The 18,953-nt window shown below is 37.4% G+C and overlaps 1 protein-coding gene across 2 annotated transcripts; it reads left to right on the top strand.

Moving 5' to 3' along the window:
• Positions 1 to 6,414: 6,414 nt before the first annotated feature.
• Positions 6,415 to 17,793, top strand: LOC126370575 (glycosylated lysosomal membrane protein-like). 2 transcript variants are annotated; one of them, XM_050015521.1, is made up of 8 exons: positions 6,415 to 6,711; positions 7,156 to 7,401; positions 10,205 to 10,381; positions 11,906 to 12,136; positions 13,878 to 14,011; positions 14,743 to 14,883; positions 15,658 to 15,837; positions 17,305 to 17,793. In XM_050015521.1, the coding sequence occupies exons 1-7, from the start codon at positions 6,628 to 6,630 to the stop codon at positions 15,833 to 15,835; spliced, it is 1,191 nt and encodes a 396-aa protein (XP_049871478.1). In that variant the 5' UTR covers positions 6,415 to 6,627; the 3' UTR covers positions 15,836 to 15,837; positions 17,305 to 17,793. The 2 variants fall into 2 exon arrangements, with proteins under 2 accessions (XP_049871478.1, XP_049871477.1); XM_050015520.1 differs by lacking the exon at positions 17,305 to 17,793 and having other exon boundaries at positions 6,416 to 6,711; positions 15,658 to 17,058.
• The last annotated feature ends 1,160 nt before the right edge of the window (positions 17,794 to 18,953 follow it).

Genomic DNA, 18,953 nt, shown 5'->3' with positions numbered 1-18,953 from the left:
CTTTGATAAGTGGGTTACCTCTGTGATTATCCGTCTCCGTCTGGGTCACGTGTGCTCCCCTGTTTTTCTGGCTAAGCTACGGATCCGAGATCACTCCGTTTGCGAATGTGGTGATGAGGATGGCACTGTTAATCATCTATTTTTCTCATGCCCTAATTTAGTTGTCCCTATGTATGATGTTCTCCCACCTTGTATTCCCCGACCTGTAAATGTCAACTTTCTCTTAACTTTAGTTTCTACCCCCTTCATTAATGTCCTTTGTACGTTTATTAAACGGAATAATCTTAAATTGTAAATATTGTATGCTAATGTATGTGCTAGTCCATGTGTAATATAAGTATAAGTATGTATATATAATTGGTCCAAAACTAAAAAAAAAAAAAAAAAAAAAAACTTGCGAACGAAAAATGGTGGCGGGCCTATACTACGTTTGTTTCTAACCTATATGTCTGTGAAGTTAATTAACAATCGTGTTGTGTTTATTTTTAGGGAACTTCTGGACTACATCATTGGACTTCCCACCGAACAGTCTTCAATATAATTTAAATGTACCTACCGACTATTTTTTTTTTTTTTTTTATTGTTTTTTAATTTTTTTTTTATTTTTTTTCTTCGGTACCTTGACGTTGGCAGAATCATCGTTTCTAAACGATGCAGCCATAAACTTTAAAAAGTGAAGTGAAGTGAAGGGAGAGCGGGATTTCTTCAGCTGTACGATATATGTTCAGGAGGCGGTCTATGAGAAGCAATCTGGGAAGAGTGAAACTACTGCAATCAAAGAAAAGATGTTGCAAAGTCTGATCAGCAGAGTTACAGAAATCACAAGTAGGTGATGTGAGAATTTTGATTCTATTTAAGTGGGCATTAAAACGGCAATGTCCTAGTCTAAGACGACATATAATTGAATAAAATTTTCTACCGGGGTACAGAGTACCTTTTGTAAACCATGGTGTTGATAAACTATTATTAATTTCGGCATACCATTTGCCTTTAGTTTGAATAATTTCCTGCCATGTTTCATTAAATTCATTTTTCAACTTTGTCCTGACAATAGCTACGATGTCAGAATCAGGAACTAAAACATTTTTAATGGGGTGAGACTGGGAACTATTTGTTATGCAGGGCCTGCATAACAGGGTCCACATAATACCAGCGTCGTGGTTCACGCCGCGACTTGTGCTGAGTGAGGCCCTTTTATCTCAGGACGTCCACCACCACCTTATGGTCATTTCGACAAACATCCGTCTTGCTTTTTTGTAATTGTTTTAGTGGAAATTTGATATGATGTTGTTGACTTTTTTTTGTGTGTGGCGTCCTTTTATAATAAACTTTTTCTATTCTATTCTATTCTATTATGGATCTGGCAAGAAAGTCTGCTTGCTCATTACCAACCACACCAATGTGTGACGGTGTCCAAGTCAATATTATATTTTTATTGTTTATTGACAGATTTTTATATTTTTCCCTTATATCATAGATTATGTAGTTGGTATTACTAGTAAGGTTGGGATTATTAAGAGCTTGAAGAACACTCATACAATCTGAAACTATTAGCCACTTGTTGCCATCCTGAGACTCAATATAATCTAAAGCTACTAGAATAGCCAAACATTCAGCTGTATAGCTACTGACAAATGAAGGCAGTTTATACCCATGTCCCCCCTTAGCATGGGCATCATAAATTGCAGCAGAAACAGATTTGCTATTTTTGGCACCGTCAGTATAAACCTGATGATGATCAGACCAACCATTCAAAAAAGAATATACCTCTTCCTTACATTTCAAAGATGAATTTATATTAATTTTCATTGGAAAGAATTTAGAATCAAAAGAGTTCTCATAGCAAGGCCATAAAGAACTTGAATACAAATTAAAATCTTTTTGTAAATTTATAATTTCAGGCAGAAGCTGCCCAAGGGAACCAAAATATGAGCTACTAATTCTTGAGGAAGAAGACTGCAACTTCAGAAGCAAAGGATGATTTTTAATAGAAGAAATTTTCAATAGAAACTTAAAGATGAGATATTTGAACCTGCTTAACAAAGGAGGTACATTACATTCCACCTGCATCGATATGATGGGGGTGGAGCACATTGCACCAAGAATAATTCGTAAACAACGATTCTGAATCTTTTCTAATTTTTCAACAAATTTATTTACACTAGAAAAGCAAAAAAAGCATATTCAAAATGACTCCTTACAATAGATTTATAAAGAATCAATAAAATTTTGGGATCTGCACCCCAATAGGTACCAGTTAAAGATTTTAATATATTACAGGATTTGGATGCACGAGTTGTTAAGCAATCGACATATTTTTCAAACTTAAAATTATGCTGAAACAAAACACCCAAAAACTTAACTGTATTATCAACAGGCAGCAATCTATTATTATAATAAAGTTTAACACTTGACGTTTTAACCATTTTTTTAGAAAAGATAACTACTTTACTTTTGTCAGTGCTGATCTCTAAACCAAGACTTTCAAAATAAGTCTGCAAGTTTAAGAGAGCAGCATTAAGTTTCCCTAGAATATCAGGCAACTCAGTACCAGAACAATACACAGCCAAGTCATCAGCAAATTGTAAATTTTGAGTTTCACTGCCTAAAACTAAATTTAATTTATGAATATACAGTATGAACAACAATGGGCTTAAAATCCCACCTTGAGATACTCCTTTGAAGGAATTTCTAGGACCAATTAACTGATTATCATGTTTAATAAAGATTTTTCGACCATGCAAGAAATTAAATATCCAATTAATTATTTTTCCAGGCAGCTGCAATGAAGACAGAACAGTTGTTAAAATATCCAAATTAACATTATTAAAAGCGCCAACAACATCGAAGAAAATACAACCCAAAATCTGATCACGAGACAGAGCATCACGGACATCCAGACAAAAGTGACTCAGGCTTTCCCGCGCCGACCGCCCTCGACGAAAGCCAAATTGATTAGCTGGTAAGATACTATTGCTTTCAATGAAGAATTCCAAACGCTGTTTAATCAGTTGTTCAGCTATTTTACCAACACAAGAACTTAGTGTTATAGGACGATATGAATCAGCATGGCTACTATCCTTTCCTGGTTTTAAAATAGGCACTATACAATCTGTCTTCCATTGTTCAGGGATTAAGCCGTTTTGCCACAGATAATTTAGTAAATTCAAGAATAATAACATACTGGATGGATTTAGTAATTTAAGCATTTTGTATGACACCCAATCCAGGCCACATGCTGTATCCTTACGAGATCTTAAGGCTGATTTTAATTCTTCAATAGAAAAGACTGTTGCCAGAAAAGAATTCGTGGAACTTAATAATATATTAAAGTGATTGTTGTCAGACAATTTTTCAGCTGTGTCAGGAGTATACTTGCGCAAAAACTGAAATACCCAGGCTTGACTAGAAAACTCACTGTGTGTTGAAAAGGTTTTATTAAATTTCCTAGTTTTAGACCAAATTAGTTTCATTGGTGTTAGTCTGGAAATAGATATACAAAAATTTTCCCATGACGATTTACGTTCCTGCTTTAATGTGCGTTTTTTAAGGGCTTGCGCTCGCTTGAAGTTAATAAAAGTATCGACACAAGGATTTAATTTAAATTCTAAATATGCTTGTTTACAATTATTTACAGTTTTAGTACATTTTTCGTTCCACCAGATTAGAGGGATTCGATTTTTAGTTCTATGTTTATTATTATGAGAAGTTGAGGGTGAAATAACTTTGGTAGTACTGCCAGACCTTGAACATACTACACATTCATTTATAGTAGAAATGATGATATTGCAGAAATTGTTATAGCTCTCAATTAAATTACAAACATCAATTTGAAATTCGGATAACAACTCAATTACACGTTTCTCATATAGCTCCCAATCTACCATTTTCAGGTTGGCGTGAGGCGGGATGTTCGCCGAAGAGTCTGTAGCAACTGAAGGAGAAGATGTAAAATAATACTTCGTCAAAGTGGGTAGATGATAGCTACCACCTAAGGGATCTGACATGACCTGCCATTCACATGACAAGGCCAGTGATGAGGAAACCAATGTTAAATCAAGGCCATTTGGCCGCCAACTAAGGGTACCTGTTGTCGTTGCACGTCCGTCATTCAAGAGAACCAAGTCATTCTCATCCATGGAGTCCAAGACGCTTCTGCCTCGTGTATCAATACTACCACACCCCCAAATGGTGTGATGTGCATTAAAATCGCCTGCTATAATCAACGGTTTTGGGATACTATGAATCAAATTGTCAAATCTACCTTTATTAAAGGTAGGGTTACAATTACCTGGACTGTAAAAACTAGCGATAGATATGTATTTTTGATCAATTTGAACCTGAACTACAACGTTTTGTAGTGAGTCATCAAAGAAAGTGTCTAATTTACGAAATACTAGACTTTTATGAATTAGAATGGCTACTCCATTGTGGTCATTGCCGCAATCATTACGGACAGTGGAGTACCCTTTAATATTAAAAATTGTACAAGATTTAAACCAAGTTTCACTAATAATAGATATATGTATTTTATTATCAAAGAGAAATTTTTCAAATTCATGTCTATTACTTAACAAACTCTGTGCGTTCCACTGCATTATATTTATTGTTTGGGCTGAGAATTTGAAGAATTTTTATTTTTATGCTGAATAGTTTCTTTTATTGTGTCTGTTATCATTTGAGAGCTAATACTTGTGTTGTTTACTTTGTTTAATGTAATAACTTTTATTATAGATTCTGTGAGCAAAGTTAATGCGTTTTTATTAGATAGAATTAAATTTATTAATTCCTGACTATTTTCTGTTTTGCTGAGTGATGGAAAGTGTTTATTTTTATTGCTGAATAAATCTGAAAAAGGTGTCGGCATAACTTTATTTTTATTTTCAATTATTTTTTGTTTCTTTATAGGACATTGCCCCGAAATAGACAAGTGATTTCCCTGACAGTGGACACAGATAGCTTTGTCTGATGAAGAGGTGCACGATTTAAAATTGTGCTGGTCACCACAAATTGAACATCTTTCAGAGTTTTTACAGAATTTTCCCAAATGACCATATCTTAAACATCTGAAACACTGTTTTACCGGGGGGATGTAGGGTAAAACAGGGAACCTCCACATTTTAATAAAAACATAGTCTGGCAAAGAAGTCGACGCTGAAAATGTAATTGCGACCGATTGGGTGGGTTGTAGTTGGAACGACTCACCAACTTTCTCCCTTCTCATAATTCGTCGTACACAGATTACTTTTTTACAATTTGTACCTAGACCCAGTTCGTTAAATATTTTTTTGTTTGTCATACTGGTAGGCACTGAGTTGATAACGCCAGTCATTTCAGTGGTACCAGCAGGTATCGTCGCTTTTAAATTTTGGTCTCTCAAGAATGTAGAGTTATCCAAAAAAGCATTTGCTAAATTTGGGCGATCAAAGACTACGCCAATTTTAAATTTATTTATTTTTTTGAGATATTTAATGCCTTTGACTACTCTGGTGAAACAAGTGCTTAAATTCATCATATCTCGTGTCCCAATCGGTTGTTCAGTGCTACTTTCGATAAATACAACAAATTCATAACCTGCTGCGCTATCTTCTGGATACCGGCGACTGTAATCAGTCACTCGGTATGGAGCATATTTGTCTCCTTCAATCTCCGTGTCCATGATCCTTGGCGGGTCGGTAACGTCCGAGTCAGAAGACTCGGGCTCAACAACCTCACCTGGTTCATCCCGAGACTGGGGCTGCTGCTTGCCTCCTTTTGTTGCCGAATACTTCCGCTTTGCCGGCTGGCCAGGCATCTTGCCCGCCGCGCGGGTCCTTAGCGGACCGCCTCTGCTACGGTTTTTTATAAAAACTTACCAAACGATAAATATTTACATTCAGATATGAAACAACTATTTATACAATAACTTAAACTAAATAATTATGTACAAATTATGCAAATATCTACAAAATTTGGAAATAAAATTGAAATTAAAATCGAGAGCTTAAAAAATCCCGCCTAACTTGTTCGAAGGTTCCCGCCCTTTTTCGCATACGAATCACTTCCCTAACTTTCTTTTTCACATCCTTCGTTCAGAAATCTCCCATAAAAATAGAATAAGGCGCGGAGATCCGTGTTGCTCTCTGAATAAGGTTAACTATAATAAACAGGATAGAAAATAATAAGTAATAAGGTCAGATTTGAGGCTTTCTTTTTTCAGTTTTAGAACATTTTATTTTCTGGCTTCCGCGGTTAGCGAGAAACATTTTTTTATCTATTCTCATCTAATTTATGAACGCAAACGTCACCATTAACCAAATAAATTACGGTGTTGTATTGTTGAGGCAATATATCTCTTTCTAACACACGTATTTTGGCTAACAACTAGCGCCAAAGTGATGTTTAGAAATAACCATTCAAATGATTTGGCGTAATGTGTATGACGCAAACATTTCGTGAAATCGCGTTTCCTTTCAAACGAAAGCAAAATGCAAAACAAATTACGATTTGCTCATGATAGCTCGTATCGTTAAAATTTACGCGTTATAATATCTATGTGCACGTGCTGTTTATCTAGTGGCTTGTGAACTCAGATAGTTGCAGCAGTATTGAACAATAATTTATAGCCGACAGACGTTTAGCCAGAAAATGCTTCCTATATTGATAAGGATGAATATTCTGACTGTGTTATTGTTTGCCATAGTATCTTTTGCATATGGGCAGGATAGAAAGGTACGTCGTTTACTTTTTTTTTTATTTTATCAGTTTTTTGGCAATTAACTTTTTGTAACCCAACCACCCCCTTTTCAGAATACTTACCCATTTTGTACAATATCTAATGCCTTGAAGGTCACGAAGTGTTTATTTATTCATTGTTCCTATTGTTCGTTATCATGTGGAATGTTAGCTCAATATTTCCTAATAATTTGTTTATCAACAGACATTCTAAGCAAAAACATTGTGTGACTGGACTGTTGTGTATGAAATCGTTTTTAAATTGTTACTAAATAAAGAGTTTGTTACCTTTGTTTTGTAATTCAAAAAACTTTAATATATTATGTTTGCTAAATCAATCAACTATGTTTGCTACCCTTTTGTGAAAAATAAGCATTTATATATAACAATTTCATAATTTACATGAGGAAGATAATAAAGTAATCCAAATTGCTGTTTCAGATATCATCATACATTAACCCAGGCTGCAGTTACTGCCCACCAGATAAAACCTTGGTCTACACCAAAGCCATTGGCTCGGATAACACAATCCACCAAATATGGGACTTCACTGGAGGTTTACCCACCATAATATTCGTCATTGGTACCGTCAATTCCTCTCTACACATTACTTGGGATGGTACAAACCCTGACAAATTCCTCATGTCTGATGAACCACGGTATAGCTTCGCAGCTGCAATAGATAAGGTATGCACTTAAATAGGTTTTAACTACTCATAGTAGCAAAGTCCACTATTATAGATATTGTCGAATACGGTAGTAGACTAGGTCAAAAATTAATTATAAAATTCTAGAAACATCTAATCAAATGAATGTAGAAATAGGAAGTCTTAGATAATCGAAAGTCATCCTCATTTTTACCAACTTCAAAAAAAGAGGAGGTTCTCAATTCGACCATATATTTTTTTGTTTTAATAAATTAGATATGTAACAATGTGTACGATGTTTCACCACATGTATTGATGACGTCACTGTTTTTTATTTACATAAATGAACCGTTTTGAAAAAAGTATCTCATTTGACTTGGCCGTTATTAAGCCAATTAGTGTATGTACCATAGTCCCTCATCTAAAGAAGCCAATGGTATATGCTATTGCATATTTTATAGATATACTATTGTTTCTTAGTTCTTTGAAGTACATAGGAAATCACATTCTGACATGACGTTTTCTTCAACATCCGGGTAAATGTGAGAAGGGTTTTTCGCTCTCATGGTGTAATTTCCCTTGGCAATGGTGAAGTCAATTTCTGGCTGGCTGAGCCACTATCATGTAAGGCTATTAGTTTATATTATCTGGTTGACCAATCCTTTGCCTAAGGGATGAAAGCGCCTATGAGGCTGGCATGTTTTTTTTTTTTAAATACTTTCACGACATTACAGTGCCGAAGCGCTAATGCGCCGTGAAAGTTAAATAGAGGCACACGCAGGTGTCATTAATAGAGCATCACTCAGTGTGTTCGAAACCTTGTTAAAATTAGAATAAAAAAAAATAGAAAAACAAAAATTTAAACTAGTTTGTCTATTGCAAGGTTTTGTTAACAAACCGTTCAATAAGGCGCTTACATGGTTTTAGTAACAAAATACAATTTATTTTTATGTTTCATTTTATTAGATCTACTAAGGAAAAGTTAGCAATGTATGTCTATACAGAAGACGATATAAACATCCAATTGTATGGATTGAATGACTCATGATGGCCGACATATACCCACATGTGTGACTATTACTGAATTGGGTAGTTTCCTAGGTCAAAGATAAATTGCGAAATTCTGATTACTAAATAATGAAAAAAAAATTATGACAGACCTAATGGTGACAAAAGTTTTATTTTTTCTATTCAAGTTATTTCTGAATTTTAATAAAAAAAAACATGTAAGAATAAGTGCGAGTAGTGCCACATTTTGTCACGTTTTTCTATGACGTCACAGGTTGCTTTTTCATTAAAATTCCATATTACTTTTGGAAACTAGCCTATTGTATGGATTATATGACTCATGATGGCCGACATATACCCACATGTGTGACGATTATTGAATTATAATAATATGATCTCTTTGCTGATTCAACTCATTTCTATAGGGGCCTGTAATTCAATCAATATGTGCTGGTATATTGTGTGAGTCACAACAGATAATCTACAAATGGGAACACTTAATTTGTATAGTCATTTTAATTTCAAATAAATGCTAATGGGTACAATAGAGATACAGTCGAAATACGATATTATTTTACATTATAATATAAGCTGCTGCTCTTGGTCCCGGTTACTACTTACTGATGTAAGTAAGTAGTTGTTACATAAGCCATGTCAGAGGTCTTTGGCGGCTCAATAGTAACCCTGACACCAGGGTTGATGGGGTTGGTTATCCACCTCACAACCAACACGATAGAGGAAGAACAAAAAACTGCATTTTTATGCAGGGGTCACTGGGAGAAGGGTTGTTTGAACAGTTTTTTTATTGTTTCCTTTATTATTATTTTTTTTATAAAAAAAAAACACAAAAGCTTAATATAACAGAACTATATCCTAATTGGGGTAGTCAAAGGTATATCCATCGTATGATGAACTAAGTACCCACGCCTCACCAAGCTTTCTAACGTGATTGGTGGTGAGCCGTAACACTTCAAAGAAACTAAGAAACAATAGAGATACCGCCAAAATTCGACATTATTTTACAAGTTGAGTAGGTAGGTACCTAATAGTGTCTATGCTTCTAAAATTAATGACTCATCAAATTATTTGGACAGAGAACATTAACGTCATTAGGCCCAGAAGATTTTGTTATTGCATATAATTATAGTAGGTATACATATAATTACAAATGAATGGGCAGCACACAATTGGGTTTTACACCTTTGTGTAGGGTTGCCATCCGTCCGGGTTTCCCCGGATTTGTCCTAGTTTAGAGGGCATCCGGGGAGCGTCCAGGGAAAGTTTCATTTGCAGTCCAGGTTTTTAAAAAAAATAAAAAAAAATTGGGCCGTCCGCGAGACACGCACTATGCTCGCACGCACACCACGATCAACCGATGAACTCAGTATATTCACAACCAAGTAAATTTATATGTTTATGTTTAATATTTTAATTAGGTTTTGTTTTCTTATTTCAAGAATTAAAAAAGCTATTATATTAATTGTAATATGAATCTGTTTTGTTAAAATAATGAATGAATTAAATAGGCGATTTATGACATTTTCAACTGTTTTTATTACATTGAATATGTTTAAAAGATGTTGTTGACATGTCCGGCTTTCGGACTCTAAAATCCAGGGATTTCATGCGTCTTGTCCTGTTTACCAAATTTCAGAGATGGAAACCTTACCTTTAGGGTCAGGTTACATCTATCAGTCTTTCATCTATAACTTCACTTTCAATTAAAAATTTACCTTACTTTACTGAATTGTGATCGTTATTTGTATAGCATATTTGATTGTCATCAAACCAAAATTTGAACATGGAATGCATTTTTTACTTTTTAATAATTTCAGCTTTACGAATATGACGATGTAGAGGACGTCGGGCATATAGACCCGAGTGTTCCACAGAAGGCGTACTCCCTCAGACATATGTACTGGGCTAGAAATGCCAGCAAAATGACTGAGACAGAAGCAATGGTCGCGGTACGTGGCCACTTCCAGGATAGAGCGGGACTGTTGGAGATGAAAGTAAGTTGGTTTTGAATATTTATACGAATATCAACAGCCTTCGTGGTCTAGTGGTTAGAGCGTTAGGCTCACGATCTGGAGGTCCGGGTTCGATTCCCAATGGGGACATTGTCGAAATCATGTTGTGAGACTGTCCTTTGTTTGTTCAATCCAACTGACGAATTGTGGTATCAATTTTTCTATCTATCTACAGCCTGTATCCACCCACTGCTGGGTATAGGCCTTCTCTCTTTCACGCCATCCTTTCCAATCAATAAATCAACCAATTTTTACCCGGATGGAAATCAACTGAAAGAAATCAAGATCGTCGTCAGAAAACGATCATGAAAAAAAAATGAAAAAATGTGAAAAATGTTTTTATTACCAGAAAACAAAACAATGAGGCACATCAAAAATTAGTCATCATATTATAAAACATTTCTTATCATTCATTGCTTCTTTGGTATCGAGCAAATGCAACTAGCGCTTGTGTAACTACGCAATGAACGGCGGGTAAATCGATGTAGCGGTTCAGCCAGATATGCACCAAGACTGGCTTCACACGCCGCCGACGTGAGTTAACGACTGGTATATTTAATGCTGAGGGCATATCTCCTTTGTTTCTCTGATCTGTGGTTGTGGCCAAACGACCTCCGTGGTCCAGTGGTTGAGCGCTGGGCTCACGATCCGGAGCTCACAGGTTCGATTCCCGGTGGGGACATATCACAAAAATGACTTTGTGTTCCCTAGTTTTGTTAGGACATTACTGGCTGATCACCAGATTGTCCGAAAATAAGATGATCCGTGCTTCGGAAGGCAGGTTAAGCCGTTGGTCCCGGTTATTACTTACTGATGTAAGTAAGTAGTCGTTACATGAGCCATGTCAGGGGCCTTTGGCGGCTCAATAGTGACCCTGACACCAGGGTTAATGAGGTTGGTACTTCCACCTCACAACCCACACGATAGAAGAAGAATCTGTGGTTGATGTTGTGTAAATAGTTTCTTAAATAGGCTCATAGTCTTGATTGTGGGTCATCGTAAACATATTTATCTGGTCTAGTGACATAATTCCTCGCATGCGTTCTACGTCTCGAGTCAAGGCTGCTGATTAGCTCAGAGATTACTCGCAAATCAACTATACTGCATTGCAGTTCAACGTGTTTAATACATACTTATCTTCTTCTACACTCCATACATAAATTTTACACATATACGTAGACAATGTTAATAATCAATGTTATAAAAACGGAGATCCCGGGTTCGATTCCCGGTGGGGACATATCACAAAAATTACTTTCTGGTCCCTAGTTTGGTTAGGACATTACTGGCTGAACACACCAGATTGTCCGAAAGTACGATCCGTGCTTCGGAAGCCACGTTAAGCCGTGGTCCCGGTTACTAGTAACTGAAGTAAGTAGTCGTTACATGAGCCATGTCAGGGGCCTTTGGCGGCCCAACAGTAACCCTGACACCAGGGTTGATGAGGTTGGTACTCCACCTCACAACCCACACGATAGAGGTAAAACCAAAACCATTTGTTTCCAGCTAGACCTCCTCCCGTTCAACGACTACGCCGTCCAGCTGCCGCACCTGATCCACACGGCCAACTCGACCCTGGTGGACGTGAGCGTGGTGAACGTGACGTCATCGCGCGCCTACAACGCGTCCCGGTTCGCGCTGCACCTGCTGCTGGTGAGCACCGACCCCGCCGGCGACACCATGCGGTACTCCATGAGGCGCAGCTTGGACGACGAACACACTCCCGGCGTCTTTGAGGTTTGTCTCTCGTCTATTGTAACACACCCTGGAGTAAGCGCTTATTATACTTGCCAATCCATCCATCCCATGGTATAAGAAGACAGGTATGCTCAAAACTGACAGCTAACATTTCAAGGTAAGCCCAGCCGACGTCATCCCACCCTGTGTTGCCATTTCGTAAAAAATAAATTACCCACGACTAATGATTTAATTGACTTTGAAATTGTACTTTTAGTAAAAGATTTACGTACAGTTGTAACGATTTTTATATATGTGACAAATAATAGTAATTAAATACATTAGTTAGTAATACATTGTTTTAAGTTTACGCGGTTATTATCATAATTAAAACACATAATAACGGGTTCTTACCGCGTTTAAATGGGGATATGAGACTCCCGATATTTCGACACTGTTGCAAGTGCCATGATCACGGGATGACTGATGAGATTGGAGTGGAGTAGGTAGATCCATAATTTTCTACGGGCAGACATATCTGTCTGATAAATGAAAAAGAGTTATACAACAAGACAAGAGAGCGGAGATATAGAAAAAATATAAGAAAAAAAAATTGGATTGAATGCGCAATTTAGCAAGAATACACATTAAAACACTAACAATAATTAACAACTATTACCAATTACCACTAATAAGCTGACTCTTCAGCGAATTAATACTACTGCTAAACAAATCACATTGAGAGGCATTAACCTCGTTAAATTGTTTAAGGGAACGAGGTAAATAACTATTGCTTCTATATTTGGTGCGGCAACGAGGAACATGAAGCAAACGACATCTAGTGCGTTAGTGACATCTTAACGCAATACTGAGGAGGATAAAGTATTATTGATTGATTGATTGATAATTCACACCATGATTCTGAGTTAATATCAAATGGAATGTTTCGTCGCTAAATTCATGTACTTTTTAAATTATGTTCAATTCTATATACTTTTGCGATGGAAAATTCCACTTGATATTAACTCGGAATAATGAGCTGAATCATTCCCTTCAGTATTTGTTACCATGACACTTACACCCTGTATATAATAAAGATAAAAAAAACCCTACTTATCTCCCCCGTTGCTATGCGGCATTAAAACATCAAACCTAGGCCGTTGCCTGGGTTGCTAGATCTGACGCCAACAGTAACTAACAAGTGAGTCTTAAGAGTGGTATTAATAAACGAATCTCAGGTGAGACTGCCCTCAAGATCATGCTTAAGTCTCTGTTTTTATATGACAACTGTCACATTGACATGATCTTGAGGGTTGTCTCGAAGCTGAGATTAGTTTATTACTACCACCCTCATCATCATCAATTTTAGAGCCACACTCTTGTCGGTGTAGCATTTTCCATTCCAGTCTATCAAAGGCCAATTCCTTGACATCCCTATAAGACACGACCTTTTCTTTAATCTGTTCCATGTAAGCTGTTCTTGGTCTTCCCCGTCCTCTCTTTCCTTCTAGCTTTTCTTCTATGATGTATGACTTGGACACCGACACAGAAGGACAGAGAGAGAGACTCGAGGCCTTGTTGAAATGTGGTGTTGGAGGAGGATGGAAAGAATAAGTTGGACAGAAAGGGTCACAAATGAGGAAGTGCTAGTAAGAGTAAGGGAAAATAGACAAATACTGAGAATTATTGAGGACAGAAGAGGCAAGATGATTGGACACCTAATAAGACACGACGAATTTATTAATACTACCCTAAGTTGCCCAAATACATAAATATCTTATTCGTTGTATTTGCTTGTCAGATAGTGGAGATCAAGACGCCAGAGTCGTCGAGAAACAGCGACGGCGGGTTCATTCAGTTCCGGCCAGTTGCGTACACGCAGCAGGAACGCAGTGTCGCCTCCTCCACCAACGCTCACATCTCGAACTTCAACAAGTACGGGTTTTATATAAAAATGTTAACAATGAATTCGTCGCTGACGTCGCAAACTGACGAATCTCAAATTTTTGGCGGATCTGATTTGCGCCTTATGCTATTGTAAATGAGACACAAATTATTTTAGCAGAAAATTGCAGATACATCTGTTTGCGACGTCAGCGGCGAATTGGGTACTGTTAGTCTCGCCTATAGACGTAAAACAACCGATTTAAAACGTTTTAAACAAAATGTTGCCGTTTTAAATCCCAAATCGTTTTAATTTGTTGAAAACTCGCTTATAACAATAAAACTGTGTTTTAAACCTAGCTCAGCCGCTGGTGGGGAGCGGCGAATTGCCGTTCTATACGTAGTATTATTCCTTATTGTATGGTCTCGCTAAAACAGGGGGGAGGCCTGTGCCCAGCAGTAGGACGTATTTAGGCTGTTTATATTATGGTATGTTTGTAGCAGACCCGAACTAGTTGACCAACCAGTTCCGCCCACATGCAACAGATGGCGCCACCATTCAATAATGCAGTCCTGAAACGCGCTATCGAAGTTTACACAGCGAGACGCATATATACAACTTCCAACATGACACTATTGGATCGTCGATCCCGAGTTACATTAACAGCTTGTGGCTAGCGGGGTACTATGCTTAGTACGGTACCCCATGACGGTAGCACACCCTCGCCGCCAAGTGTTTGTTCTATGCTCTTGTATGACCCATTTCTATTTTCAATCTACAGAACTTTGATACCCGCTAGGAGTACTTTAGACAAGTTCTACTCGTACAAGTACGACCCTCACGACCTGCTCGTGCAAGACATCTTCATATCGTTCGGGGAAACCGGCGACGGGTACTACAAACAGCACAATTACACCGCGTGGTGAGTTGGGTTTTTTTTAGAGCGTTGGAGGTCCGGGTTCGATTCCCGATGGGGACATTGTCGAAATCACTTTGTGAGACTGTCCTTTGTTTGGTAAGGACTTTTCAGGCTTGAATCACCTGAATGTCCGAAAAAGTAAGATGATTCCGTGCTTCGGAGGGCACGTTAAGCACGTTGGTCCCGGCTATTAGCCGTAAAAACACCTCCACCAACCCGCATTGGAGCAGCATACTCCACAGTATGCTCCATACCCCCTCCGGATGATTGAGGGGAGGCCTGTGCCCAGCACGTATACGTGCACGTATAGACTGTTTATGTTATGTATGTTTTCAATCATCATCCTCCTAGCATTATCCCGTTTTTCACAGGGTCCGCTTACCTAACCTGAAGATTTGACAGATCAGGTTTTTTACAGAAGCGACTGCCTGTCTGACCTTCCAACCCGCGAAGGGAAAACCAGTCCAATACTAGTTAGGTCACTAAAAGATAATGCATTTCTCGGGAATGTGGGTTTCCTCACTATGTTTTCATTCACCGCTGAGCACGTGATAATCATTTATGATCCAAACATGAATTCGAAAATAAATTCGACAATCATTTGTTTAGGCCTGTGCTGGATTCGAACCTGCGACCTCAACTGTTTCTTTCTTTCCTGTTTTTTTTGTCTTTTTTCCAATGAAAGGTTTGCTGTAAATGACCAGATAGTTCACAAAATGTGCCCTAGATGGCGCTGTCCGTGACAATAAGATAATTGTTCAACATTTCCTCCCGCAGGTCCTTCACGATTGGCTACGGCGAGCCGCCGATAGAAAGCTTCTCCCTGTTCGTGATAGTGATCATATCCATAGGCCTCGGTGTCCCGGTACTGCTGGCCTTATCCGGGGTCACGTACGTCGTGGTGAAGAAGTATAGGGCGAGGAACGCACCCACGCGGTTTACCGACGACGACTGAAGGTAGGAACAAATAATTGGAGAAAATTGGGACTTTTGAAGAAGGATTAGCGTTAGGCCGCGCCGCGCGCTGTGCGAATTGGTTGCTTGACAGTTGTAGCAGTAAAATATGAAATAATATGTAGTTTATCATTTAACGATAATCATCCAATAGATAGATATATAATGGTGCTAATTCCTGTAAATACCATCTAATTTTATTTTAAGTTATATCTGTCATTTTCTTAGCCGCCGAAAAGGAAAAGGACGGGTAATCGACAAGCATAAAATTTATGGAACACACGTCAATTTTAAGGACAAATCTAAAACAACCGTCTAAAAATTTTACATCAGTCAATAACCCGACACAGGTAAGTAGACAGCACGTCAAACGGATTGCATACCAGCGACATACCTTTTTGATTCGCCCGGGTTATTCATTCATTTACTCATTCTTCCTAAAATTAAGAGCTTTGAATCATCCGTCCCTTTCCTTTTCGACGGATATGAAATGACGGATATAACTTAAAATAAAATTAGGCGGTGTCTGCAGGAATCGGGGCCAGTATATGTGTATAGATAAAATACTTTATTTCCTGTGTTTCACAAATAAATCGTTTTGTATTTGTATTTGAGCACAATGGACACAAAATACAGAGATAAGGACAACATAATATACAGATAAGCACAACAGGCGGCTTTATTGCTCATGCAGCAATTTCTTCCAGTCAACCTTTGGATAGTATTTTATTTTATAAAGATCATTTTGAAATGTTTTATTTTTACAAGAAAAGAACGCGTTTTTTTATCTGAGTATTACAACACTCGAAACACGGGCGGCCATGAATGAGCTTCATGTGACGTCTAGTTTCAAATCATTTGAAGTGACGCGTAGTTTGACAGTTTCTTTGTTTATTGAAATGTGACGTCACTGGGCAAAATGTCACGTGACCAACCGTTTTCGCGCGAAATTTAAAATTAATGAAGAAAATATGTTTTTTTTTCTATTATATAAAGCTTTTTCGAGAAAATAAAATATTTTAAGAGATATAAATAAGCTTTTGTAATTTTTATAATACGTATCCGAAAACTGTCAAGTAGCTAATTATATCCAGGGCTTTGCCGATTAGCTATCTACGTAGACAACATTAGCTGCGTGTATTGGTTGAGACCCTCGATATAATTGTCGCAGCACGGTTCGCGTACTGTGCATAGTCTGCTGTGCCGTGTTTATCAATACGTTCACAGGCTACAAGTTACTCACAAGTACGTATAAATTACGTTTATAAAAAAAATGGAGGGATTGTAAAATATACTTGTGAAATGAACACTAACACTTGTAACATGCAATTTAAATGTGTAGTTTTGATAAACACATTCTTATAATAATGATTATTTTTACAAGAAAATTGCTTGTAATACAGGGCTTGTAAGTTTTGATAAACAGGGCACTGGTATAGTTCAAGCTAAAATCTCCCGTTTCTCGTTAAGATACTCGCCTATCGCGTCTCAGTGCACCCATGGTATAAGACCAGGTATGCTCAATCCTATGCCAAGCCGCCATTGCTAGCCCATTGATGACGTAAGTGTTACCATTAAATTGGTATCTCCAACATTCCAAAGACGTAAATTTTATTATTGAAAATTCATCAGTCATTAAAACTAAGTAAATCTTTTACTAATAGTTCAAAATTTCGAGGTTTTATTGACGTCGACATTGGAATGTGATTTTCATTACGCGGTCATCACTGCAAGGCGGCGGTTATCAGATGTTTTGTATAGCCCGTTGTAATATGACTAGTTTTCATCGATAAAAATGACGTTTCTACAAAAGTAATAGAATGAATAAACTAAGTATGATGGGTGGATGATTAATTACGTACGCAAAAGTGACGATCTCTTAAGAGTAAATAGTACTTTATGTTAAATAAATCAAATTTTCATGGTAAATAAAACTTAAATCTTTCACTTAGAAAAAACTGTTTAGACAGCTTCACTTAGAATTTTAACAAAGTTAAAAAACTTGTAGACAAGTGTAACAAAAATGTATGACACAAATGTAGTTTAAAAATGCCTTAGATCGTTAAAATATCGGCCCCGATTTCTGCACACACCTTCTAATTTTCAGTTACACCCGTCATTTTCTTATCCGCCGAAAAAGAAAGGGACGGGTAATCGACAGACAAAATGTATGAAACACACGTCAATCTAAGGCAGAAATGGCAGGTATTGTAACCAATGGATATAACTAGAGATGGGCCGAGTACTCGTTTGATACTCGGTACTCTGCGTACTCGGCGGTAGCGATGGGTCGTTATCGGTTTTTGAGATAACGTAACGTAAGCGTTATGTGATTTCCAATAACTAGTTTCTTAACTAGTGATTTTTATAACTAGTTATTTTCACAACGTTCTGAAGCAAACGTGATAATTGTAACGTAAAATCGTTTGGTTAGGTAGCAGTATAACTTAATTATTCTTCACGCACACGTATTGTAAAACCAGTGATTTTGCGTGAGTAGTGAAAGTAGCCAAACATCGACGCTATGCCTTAAACATAAGAGTGAATTCGATTTAACTTTATGGCGTTGTGATTAAAAGAGTTATTGAAGACTGATGCCTATTTCGATCGTTTAAATGGCGTTATGAATATCACTAGTTTTTGTTGTAGTGGAAAACGAGTGATCACTGTTCGAGCTCGTAACTGCATATATAACCAGTTATGGTTAATAACGCCCATCGCTACTCGGCGGGTTTTTTGATACTCGTACTCGGCCGAATAACTCGGTTATTTGATAACGAGTATAGGTACTTTGTTTAAGAAAAGCAATATATTAAGGTAGATATAATTAACAATTGTTAATCAAAAAGTATTTCAACAATCACACGTGTCAACAATCACTGATCAGGTACTACACACAGTCAATCGTTAATTAACAAACTTTTTCAATTAAGTATTTATCTAAACGCGCAACGTGACGTGTTTGTTTGCAAACAATCAAGTGACTAGTAGTTGAAAGGCGTGGGCGGGGTGAGGGGTGTATCAACGCGAGCCGACGTCTTGACCGGCGCAAACCTGTTTGTACTTGTTTACGCGCGCGAAATGCGAATTTGATTGAACCGAGTTACTCGGCCGAGTAC

Source organism: Pectinophora gossypiella, chromosome 11 (genome assembly GCF_024362695.1).
Source record: "Pectinophora gossypiella chromosome 11, ilPecGoss1.1, whole genome shotgun sequence".
Classification (NCBI taxonomy): Eukaryota; Metazoa; Arthropoda; class Insecta; order Lepidoptera; family Gelechiidae; genus Pectinophora; species Pectinophora gossypiella.
Note: the sequence above shows the minus strand (reverse complement) of the source record. Positions and strands in the feature narration are given on the sequence as shown.

Bases quoted from the DNA above. Each gene is read 5' to 3' on its own strand.
- LOC126370575 (XM_050015521.1), top strand. From the start codon at position 6,628: ATGCTTCCTATATTGATAAGGATGAATATTCTGACTGTGTTATTGTTT. The intron at 10,382-11,905 runs GTAAGTTGGTTT...ATTTGTTTCCAG, and splicing joins CGGGACTGTTGGAGATGAAA to CTAGACCTCCTCCCGTTCAA. The intron at 14,884-15,657 runs GTGAGTTGGGTT...TTCCTCCCGCAG, and splicing joins CAGCACAATTACACCGCGTG to GTCCTTCACGATTGGCTACG.